This window comes from Dendropsophus ebraccatus, chromosome 3 (genome assembly GCF_027789765.1).
Source record: "Dendropsophus ebraccatus isolate aDenEbr1 chromosome 3, aDenEbr1.pat, whole genome shotgun sequence".
Lineage (NCBI taxonomy): Eukaryota > Metazoa > Chordata > Amphibia > Anura > Hylidae > Dendropsophus > Dendropsophus ebraccatus.
The window spans coordinates 190,713,050-190,724,159 of NC_091456.1; the positions used below are offsets into that span (position 1 = coordinate 190,713,050).

An 11,110-nucleotide genomic window follows, 5' to 3' on the forward strand; every position below is an offset into this window, starting at 1 on the left:
TAAAACCACTGGAGTGTTACTGGAAGTGCTGTCTCTTCGCTTATCTTGGAAATTATACCTACCTGGGCCGGTTTGGTTTTGGAGCCGTTGCTCCAGAGATGAGGATCCAATATGCTTGACTCTACCCCTTTGGCCTAGCCATTCTCAAGGGAGGCAAGAGACTTGTGATTCACACACCGGATGATCTAGACAGAGTTTAAGAATTTCCGGGGATCCCCCCCCCATGATAGATATCCCTTTTTGGATGCCGGTATAGTCCACCCACGACTACCTCATCTACCTAAAATGACGAAGCCTAAATCGCCTAGACAGAACAAGTCCCAGCTGAAGCCGACCTCAGAATCTGGCACTTTTGCATATTTAGCCTACATCTTTGGCTACTGTCCCGTTCACTTGTACCTCCCGTCCTTTATATTTCTGCCACGCTTCTACTCTGTAGTAATTCTCCTCTCTCATGCTATGAGTCCCCACACCATCCTTGGTTGTAACATGTCGTCCGCGAAATTATTCATCTCCCTTCAAAAAAGGAACAGGATACCGGATGTCCTTAAGAAGGATAAGATCTCCATTATCTTCTATTAAGCCAAAAAATACCCAAGCTACCTCTTAATAATTTTTCCTATTGGTTCCACAGCAGCGGTGACAGCTCAGCATGGAAAGGAGTCTCAATAACGATCCATAGAGAAGTCCCTTTCCTCCTCTTTTCTTCTCGCAGCTCTGGAGATGGTAGATCTTTATTTGTTAAAGGTAAAATAGGCAACTTTTCTTACACATTACACAACCAACAAAACAACCCTTAAGAGTCACTGTCGTGAATTTTTTTTTTTTGCAGAAATCAATAGTCCAGGCAATTTTAAGAAACTTTGTAATTGGGTTTATAAGCCAAAAAATTTATTTTTATCATTAAAAAGCAGTTTGAAGCTCTCCCCCCTGTCTTCATTGTTCCCCTACGGAGAGAGTGAAATGAGACACCAAAACAGGACAACAAAGAGTTAATCAAAGAGGATGTACCACCAGGTACATCCTCTTTAATCTGAACCGACAGATCGAACGGTGCTGTCACGGGGAGGCCGGTGCCGCGGTCCGTTTTTCGGACCGCGGCCCAGTTCCCGTGCACGACGCTGTTCTATGCACCGGAAGCGCTGTCAGCTGCTCATTCCCCGCTCGCTACCGCCGCTATTCCTCGTGTCAGCAGCGAGCGGTCTGGGGGGGGCATGGGGAGCTGAGGGGGGGGGGCTGCTCGGGTGATCGCTAGATTGTCCAGCAGCCCATAGCATATAGCAGCATCTGCTGCCGACGCTCCTATTCTATGGAGCGACGGCAGCAGATCGCTGCCGTATCAGTCGCTTGTTTTTCAACATGTTTGAAAAACAAGCGACACAACGATCAGCGGACATTGTTTCTCGTTTTGTTCTCTTTCACCAATTTGGCCATTTATTTAGAATTCTTTGCAGATGGTTATCTCTGGGGCTGGACTGGTCCTCTTTACTAGTAGTTCTGGCTTGGGGGAATGAGGAAATTTGTCAGGACTAATCACCTTCTTAAATGACTTTGCTGATTCCTGAATTGTTCTTTTAACTCCTGCAGCTGAGTCTGTTGTGGAGATACCTCACATCACTGTCCCCTGTACTGATTCTGGTTCCACAGCCCGCAAACTCTCAATAGACTGAGTTAGTCTCTGAAGAAACACCAACAGAGTGTCCTTCTCCTGACTGTCCTCCAACTCATCCAATAATTGGTTGCCAAAAGCTGTCGGCGATTATGCGCCTAAGCTACATACTCCTCTGGTAGATTCATAAATCTTGCAACTGTACCCAGTTCTGCAGCAGGTTGGAGATCTATTTGTTTATCTATTTTTACCACTGTTGTTGGACAGTGTACGGTCTCTTTAAGACTGAGTTAAAGGGGTACTCTGGGCCAGGGGTATTTTATTGTATGGCTGGGGAGGTGGATATAGAAGCCGCCGGTCACTTACCTCCCCCAGCGGGTCCCAGATCGCGCTGCCACATTCTCCTGTCCCACAGCTGCGGCTTGAGACGTGACGTCTCAAGGCAGCTCAGCCATTCAGCGGTACCCCACTACGACCGCTGAGTGGTTGAGCTCAGACCAGGCAGCGTCCGCGGGACTGGAGAACGGGGCGCCGCGATCCGGGATCTGCCGCTGGAACCGGGGAGGCAAGCGACCGGCACCGTCTAGATCCATCCCCTCCCCAGCCATACAATAAAAATAACCGTGGCCCGGAGAACCCCTTTACCATTGCGATTCTGAGGTAATTGAATGTTGTGTCAGGTCTCTTAAGTGTTATCTTCTATATAGCACATATGATGTTAAGCAGGCTCCATTGTAATGAAATTTAACAGAACCTATTGTGGTACATTCTCCATACAGTAGAACTCAATCAGTAAAAAAACATCAGTGAGAACAAATGTGGAGGGTATGTTTCAGGTACCTGGGTTTATCAGTCCTATCCTGTAAAACCCTCCACTTCCCAATGGGCTGGAGTCTCTCTCCCTGTGGTAAATCCTGGTCTCTCTCCCTGAGGTAAATACCTGTTATTTATACTGTTATTTCTGGCTCTTTATATAACTCTATCAGTCTTTTACCTCATAACACAATAGGATCCTTCTTGTTACCTCAGAGCACACACACTGACTCTGACTGGATCTCCACATAGGATCCTTCTATGCCCCGCCCCTCTTTCCCAGCATGCACAGCACACATCTGCCTGTTCACACACAACTGCTTCACTGCTGGAAAACTATCAATGTGTGCTGGCACCAATGACACTCTCTAACTGCCAGACAGAGGTCATTAATTAACCCTTCACAGTAACAGCCAATATTACCCTGGGCCACATGAGCTGTATGTTTATAGAGTAGAGCTGTATATGTGTGATGTACATGTAGCTGAGCTGTATGTGTGTTATACACTTCCTATACCCCTCTAGAGATGAGCGAACCGGGTTCGAGCCGACCCGAACCCGAACGTTCGGTATTTGATTAGCGGTGGCTGCTGAACTTGGATAAAGCTCTAAGGTTGTCTGGGAAACATGGATACAGCCAATGACTATATCAATGATTTCCACATAGCCTTAGGGCTTTATCCAACTTCAGCAGCCACCGCTAATCACATGCCGAAAGTTCGGGTTCGGATCGGCTCGAGCATGCTCAAGGTTCGCTCATCTCTAGTCCCCTCAGATAACCACTCCAAGATCTGAATGAATGAAATCTTCTTAGTGATACTTTGTTCTGCACAAAGTTGAATGTGCTGACAAGAAAATCTCACAGAAACATCATCAATGGAAATCACGTTTATGTCGGCCTGGATTTGGAGTTACTCACAAAATTACAGTGGACAAACAATCCAGGCTGATCCAACTTTGATGTAATGTCCTTAATAGAGATGAGCGAACCTGGAGCATGCTCGAGTCGATCCGAACCCGAACTTTTGGCATTTGATTAGCGGTGGCTGCTGAAGTTGGATAAAGCCCTAAGGCTATGTGGAAAACATGGATATAGTCATTGGCTGTATCCATGTTTTCCAGACAACCTTAGAGCTTTATCCAACTTCAGCAGCCCCGCTAATCAAATACCGAACGTTCTGGTTCAGATCGACTCGAACCTGAACCTGGTTCGCTAATCTCTAGTTCTTAACACAAGTTCTAATGAGTCTTAGTCTTGTGTGTGGCCTCCACGTGCCTGTATGACCTCCCTACAAGGCCCGGGCATGCTCCTGATGAGGTGGCCAATGGTCTCCTGAGGGATCTCCTCCCAGACCTGGACTAAAGCAGCCGCCAACTCCTGGACAGTCTGTGCTGCAACATGACGTTGGTAGGTGGAGGAGACATGATGTCCCAGATGTGCTCAATGGGATCCAGGTCTGGGGAACGGGCGGCCAGTCCATAGCTTTAATGCCTTCATCTTGCAGGAACTGCTGACACACTCCAGCCACATGAGGTCTAGCATTGTCCTGCATTAGGAGGAACCCAGGGCCAACTGCACCAGCATATGGTCTCACAAGGAGCCTGAGGATCTCACCTCGATACCTAATGGCAGTCAGGCTACCTCTGGCAGCACACGGAGGGCTGTGCGGGCCCCCAGAGCAATGCTACCCCACACCATTACTGACCCACTGCTATACCGCTCATGCTGAAGGATATTGCAGACAGCAGATCACTCTCCACGGCATCTTGACTCTGTCACATGTGCTCAGTGTGAACCTGCTCTCATCTGTGAGGAGCACAGGGGGCGCCAGTGGTGAATCTGCCAATCCTGGTGTTCTCTGGCAAATGTCATGCATCCTGCACGGTGTTCAGCTGTAAGCACAACCCCCACCTGTGGATGTCGGGCCCTCATACCATCCTCATAGAGCTGGGACCGGCTCAAGGAGCGAGACTTCGTGCACAGCATAAGTATAGTGGTCTCTAGCGAGGGGTCGGCCGGGCTTTGCCCCGGCACGGAGTGTGACAGGTCCCCTTAAAGAGACCTGACACAGCACCCCATTCAATTCCCTCAGAATCCCAAAGAACTCACAACACCCCACGCTGCCATATAATAAGAGTGGCGTGTGGATAACACTCAGCTACATGTACATTACACATATACAGCTCAGCTACATGTACATTACACACATACAGCTCAGCTACATGTACATTACACATATACAGCTCAGCTACATGTACATTACACATATACAGCTCAGCTACATGTACATTACACAAAGGGCTCTGCTACATGTACATTACACACATATACAGCTCAGCTACATGTACATTACACATATATACAGCTCAGCTACATGTACATTACACACATACAGCTCAGCTACATGTACATTACATACAGCTCAGCTACATGTACATTACACATATACAGCTCAGCTACATGTACATTACACATATATACAGCTCAGCTACATGTACATTACACATATATACAGCTCAGCTACATGTACATTACACACATATACAGCTCAGCTACATGTACATTACACACATTTACAGCTCAGCTACATGTACATTACACACATACAGCTCAGCTACATGTACATTACACACATATACAGCTCAGCTACATGTACATTACACATATACAGCTCAGCTACATGTACATTACACACATACAGCTCAGCTACATGTACATTACACATATACAGCTCAGCTACATGTACATTACACACATACAGCTCAGCTACATGTACATTACACATATACAGCTCAGCTACATGTACATTACACATATACAGCTCAGCTACATGTACATTACACATATACAGCTCAGCTACATGTACATTACACATATACAGCTCAGCTACATGTACATTACACATATACAGCTCAGCTACATGTACATTACACATATATACAGCTCAGCTACATGTACATTACACACATATACAGCTCAGCTACATGTACATTACACACATATACAGCTCAGCTACATGTACATTACACACATACAGCTCAGCTACATGTACATTACACATATACAGCTCAGCTACATGTACATTACACACAGGGCTCTGCTGCAGGCATATATAACACACACATACACAGCTCTGCTGCACACACATCACACACACACAGCTCTGCTGCATACACATCACTTCAGCTCATCCAGCACAGCAGAGTCCTGCATACACTGAGCAGCAGCCTCCTCCTCCATGTGACTGATCACATGACTGTGACATCATGGCAGGTCCTGGAAGCACATGGCTCTGCAGGTGGAAAGATGTGTGGCGTCACCACAGGGAAGGACCTGGCGGACACAGTTAGATGCTGGTAGGAGAGGGAAACACATGGTTCCTGTCATATATCTGTCTGTTCTCCTATAACATGGATAAGGCTGTGATTCTGTGGTGCTCAGTGTCCGGGATGTTCCCCTCCCCCGCAGTGCTGAGGTCTGTGTAGTCTCCTCCCCCACAGTGCTGAGGTCTGTGTAGTCTCCTCCCCCGCAGTGCTGAGGTCTATGTAGTCTCCTCCCCCACAGTGCTGAGGTCTGTGTAGTCTCCTCCCCCGCAGTGCTGAGGTCTATGTAGTCTCCTCCCCCGCAGTGCTGAGGTCTGTGTAGTCTCCTCCCCCGCAGTGCTGAGGTCTGTGTAGTCTCCTCCCCCGCAGTGCTGAGGTCTGTGTAGTCTCCTCCCCCGCAGTGCTGAGGTCTGTGTAGTCTCCTCCCTCCAGGATTGGGAAACATCTCAGCTTGTGTGCAGAATTATAATTGGACTCCATTCAGCTGCAATACTGTACACAACCTGAGGACAGGGGTGGAGCTGTTTTATTTTTATTTTTGGATATCTCCTTTTAATAAAAGGTCAGACAAGATGACTACCATCATAAACGTATTAGTAGAGGGGGATATAATGCTGGAGGACTGGAGATTATACCGGAGGAGGAGGTAATATGGAAGGATGAGAGGTTTTGGGCTTCTGTAGATTACACACCGGTTACATTCTGGTTTCTTGTTACATTAAAAAATACTGGAATCTGATTGGTCGCTATAGTCTCCTCCCATCATCTGCACAAAGTTAGTAAATCTTAGAGCCCTATTACACGGACAGATTATTGTGTGGAAAATCATTACATTTGATAATCTTTGTGTATGCAACGATCAAACGACTAACAAAAATTAATTTGTGCGTCATTGATTCATTCTCTCATTATCTTTCCAGATCACCTTCCTAGACTCCAGCATCCTCTGCTGATATCTTCTATATAAGAGACCGACCCATCAACCATGGAGAGAGACAGAGACAAGATGGCCGAGAGGATAATAACCCTCACCCTACACATACTCTTCCTGCTTACTGGGGAGGTGAGGGATTCTGGGAGTGATGTCATCATGACATCATTCTTATCTATGGAATAACAGATGGATAGGACTGGAGAGGTGAGGCATTCTGGGAGTGATGTCATCATGACATCATTCTTATCTATGGAATAACAGATTGATAGGACTGGAGAGGTGAGGGATTCTGGGAGTGATGTCATCATGACATCATTCTTATCTATGGAATAACAGATGGATAGGACTGGAGAGGTGAGGGATTCTGGGAGTGATGTCATCATGACATCATTCTTATCTATGGAATAACAGATGGATAGGACTGGAGAGGTGAGGGATTCTGGGAATGGATGGAGTGATAGTAATGTGTCTCTCCATACACAGGATTACACAGTAGTAAAGAAGTCCTCTAGTGGGCGCTGTGGGGCCCCTGGGGGTGAAGGATGGGGAAGAACCCTGAGCCCAATCCCGGGGCCCCTGATACATGAGGAAATGGAGGAAGAGAAGATCCTAGAAGTCACCAACAAGATGGTGGAGCTGCTGAGTGGAGAGGTGAGACTGTGGCTGCTGGGAATGCTGGGACATTATACAGTAACACCACTGGAGGGGTGGGGGGGGATGACTGTGTGATCATTGTGTGTGTCAGGTTCCTATAAGGTGTCAGGACGTGGCGGTCTATTTCTCCATGGAGGAGTGGGAGTATGTAGAAGGACACAAGGATCAGTACAAGGATGTGATGCTGGAGGATCAGCAGCCCCTCCCATCAGCAGGTAATAGACAGGACTATATACACACCTCCTCTCTGTATTATCTGGATGGAAAGAATGAATTCAGTCTCTGTATGTGTTCCCTCCAGTCAGATCCAGTAAGAGAACAGCACCAGAGAGATGTCCCCGTCCTCTTCTCCCACAGGATCAGGATCAGGTAGATGGAGATGTTCCCTATGATCTGTACATCCCACCTGACTTCTCCTACTGTCTGATGACTTTTACAATATTTCTCTCACATCTTATGAATCAGGGGGGAGATCTTATTGTGATCAATGCTACAGATATAACCGTAAAAGAAGAAGAAGAAGAGGAGGTGACAGATGTGAGCAGTGATGAGCAGTATAAGGAGGAAATCAATACCGGGAAGGATCTGAACTATATTAATGCTCCAGATATGATGGTAAAAGAAGAGACAGATGACAGCAGTGATGAGCAGTATAAGGAGGACATCTCTACAGGTAACCGCCCAGGTGAGTAGTGACCACTAAATGCAGAGAACAGTCACCGGCTGTAAATATTCTGTGTGTATTATTGTGTGTATAATATAGATAGATAGAATATAGTCATATAATATGTATGTGCTGTGCCGGTCTGTAGCTGATCACCTGTGAGCTGCAGACACTGAACCTCATCTGGTATAAGTATCAGCTTTAAAACTGTGTCCACCAGGATCCTAATGGCATGGGATTCCACAGCCAAGCAGCTGTATGCAAGCTCTACATAGCCAAGAATAATGCAATCTAATGAACAAGTCTGGGTTTCGTGAACGATACCAGTCTGAAGAATGTGTCCTTAATTCCATTATAATTTTCCCCAGACTGATGGGGTCTCTAGCTTTTATACACACTTTTACCTTCTCAAACTCTACATAAAAGTAGTTATTGGTATGTAGGTGGTTAACAGTCCTCTTTTTTTGAGAAGAGTTTCCACCTTTTTTACTGCTTAGGCCTCTTTCACTTGTTCAGTAATTTTTCAGGACCGTATATTATGTCCACAATCCACTACATATCCGTCCTTAGTGCATCCGTTATCCGAATTTTTTACGGATCCCATAGATGTCTATTGCCGCATTGTTGCGCATTTACAGCTGCACTGGCACATGTCCTATATACAGATCCATATAACTACAAATAGTGTGATTAGCCCAATAGAAATTAATGGACCCTAATTTTTTCCATAATTACGGACAAATTTACCGAACATGTGAATAAGACCTAAGGATTTCGGCTAACCTGCCTTCAGCTTCTACATGCTTCTTCCTGACACATTGTGATCATTGTTAATATGTTACATAGTGTCTGCAATATGTTTGTTATATGACTCAAAGATTACAGAAATGGTGTTTTCTCCTTTGCAGATGATTCTACCAGGAGCTCAGGGGGACATCAGATCTCCTCAGAGGATCATATCACACAAGATACATATGAGGAGCCGTCCACTATCCCAGATACACCCTCAGCCCCTCACAGCAAAGATCTCTCATCTCATCCTGTTATACAAGTCCCATCTTCTGATCCATCACAGCAAGCTGACATTTACAGAGAAGACGATGAACATCAAAGAGAAAATACAGGAAAGACTCAGTTTTCATGTTCACAATGTAAAAAGATCTTTGCTCTTAAAAAATATCTAAAAAGACATCAGAAAATTCACACAGGGGAGAAGCCATTTTCATGTTCAGAATGTGGGAAATATTTTGCTCTTAAATCAAATTTTCTTGTACATCAACAAATTCACACAGGGGAGAAACCATTTTCATGTTCAGAATGTGGGAGAGGCTTTGTTCAAAAATCAGATCTTGTTAAACATCAAAAAACTCACACGGGGGAGAAGCCGTTTTCATGCTCAGAGTGTGGGAAATGTTTTAGTCAGAAAACTAAGCTGGTCACACATGTGAAAATCCACACAGGAGAGAAGCCATTTTCTTGTTCAGAATGTGGGGTGTGTTTTACAAAGAAATCAAAACTGGTCGAACATCAAAGAATTCACACAGGGGAGAAGCCTTTTTTGTGTTCAGAATGTGGGAAATGCTTTTCTCAGAAACCGTATCTTGTTGAGCATCAGAGAACTCACACTGGGGAGAAGCCATTTTCATGCTCAAAATGTGGGAAATGTTTTACTCAGAAATCAACTCTTGGTAAACATCAAAGAACTCACACAAAGCAAAGGGGAAGGGAGGAGGGTAGCAAGGCTGGAGTGGACACCATGCTCCTCCCCTGACACACACAGGAGAGTCAGCTGTCCTGTACTGTAAGGCTCCTGGCTGGTCACTGGCAACTTCCTGCAGCATCTCTGCGCTACAGCTTATTGCTACTAGCAGAGGCTCGCATCACAGAGGCTGTAGAGGGCTCTGCTACTGGAGCCACCTTACAGGATGCTACCTTTACACCACCACCCCCTCACCCCTGGGTGAGAACATCTGCAGGCAGTGTGGAGATCACAGCCTGCTGTTCCCATGGACATGGGGGATTTATCAAGGGCTTTGCGCCTATTTTATTGGATAATTAGATTTTTCACAGCCTTTCGGTCTAAGTTCTATTCATGAATGAGTATTCGACCAGTGAATATTTTTTAGATGCAATTTTTTTTTTTAATCTGCCTGTTTTGCGTATTCACCCAAAAATCCACATAATCCTGGATTTGCCCCAAACTTATCATTTATAACAGACTGGTGCAGGTCTATGTTTGGTGAGTACCAGGTGAATTTTTTGGGGATTTTTTTTGTGTAACTTTTTACTTAGACTCAAATTAGACTCCTTAGTAAGTGTCCACGTGGTCAGTTATGCACCACTACACCCAGCTAGCTGCTGTATATGTAGTGTGTAGTATTTATGTATTCGTATAACGGATGAATGTTGTATGTGTTGAACGCTCAGGTGTGGGCCATTCCCGTTTTAAATCTTAATTTTATTTATTTTTTTACTAAATAAACATTTTTCTCCTTGAAGGCGCCTCAGTTGCGTATTTTAATGGTGTTTGAGGCAGCAGCTATATTGCTTCGTACAGTAGTAGTGTCCCCACTGTGCACCCATATGAGCAGTGATGGCCATTATGTGCTCAGAGACTGTATTCAGGCCACCCTGTGCCCCCATTTAGTAGACATGCCCTCTCTTTGCCCCGATAAAGTATAGGAGGTCATCTATGTGCCCCCATATAGTATTTAGGCCTCTCTGTGCATCCATGTAGGTAGCCCCCTCCCCCAGTTGTTAACCCGCCAAGTAAGTAGAATCCCCCATGTACCTATCCTCAAAGTAGGTAGTCCCACTTATAGTTAACCCCTTGCTGCAAAATGATGTTTGGGAAATGTCATGTAATGCAGGTAGTTCCTGCTGTCCCTAACAACGATGGGACAGCGGTTGAAGGCTGTGTCACACAGCCTCCTTCCGCTGCTACTGCCCGAAGGGGAGCCGCGTGCCCCCCAGGACAGTTAACCCCATAGGCGCCGCATCGTCTATGGGGAATCCGGAGGGAGATCTGCTCCCTCCGAAGCCCCCCCCCCCCCCGAGCCATGCAAGCGTTTGGGCGGCTCGGGGGTCACCATAGCAACCCAGGTGCTGCTTA

At 45.9% G+C, this 11,110-nt stretch overlaps 1 protein-coding gene across 1 annotated transcript; it reads left to right on the forward strand.

The window, feature by feature from the left end:
- Positions 1–7,790: 7,790 nt before the first annotated feature.
- Positions 7,791–10,496, forward strand: LOC138786620 (oocyte zinc finger protein XlCOF6.1-like). The gene is made up of 2 exons (XM_069963601.1): positions 7,791–8,019; positions 8,907–10,496. The coding sequence occupies exons 1-2, from the start codon at positions 7,791–7,793 to the stop codon at positions 9,767–9,769; spliced, it is 1,092 nt and encodes a 363-aa protein (XP_069819702.1). The 3' UTR covers positions 9,770–10,496.
- The last annotated feature ends 614 nt before the right edge of the window (positions 10,497–11,110 follow it).

Bases quoted from the DNA above. Each gene is read 5' to 3' on its own strand.
- LOC138786620 (XM_069963601.1), top strand. From the start codon at position 7,791: ATGAATCAGGGGGGAGATCTTATTGTGATCAATGCTACAGATATAACC. The intron at 8,020-8,906 runs GTGAGTAGTGAC...TCTCCTTTGCAG, and splicing joins CTCTACAGGTAACCGCCCAG to ATGATTCTACCAGGAGCTCA.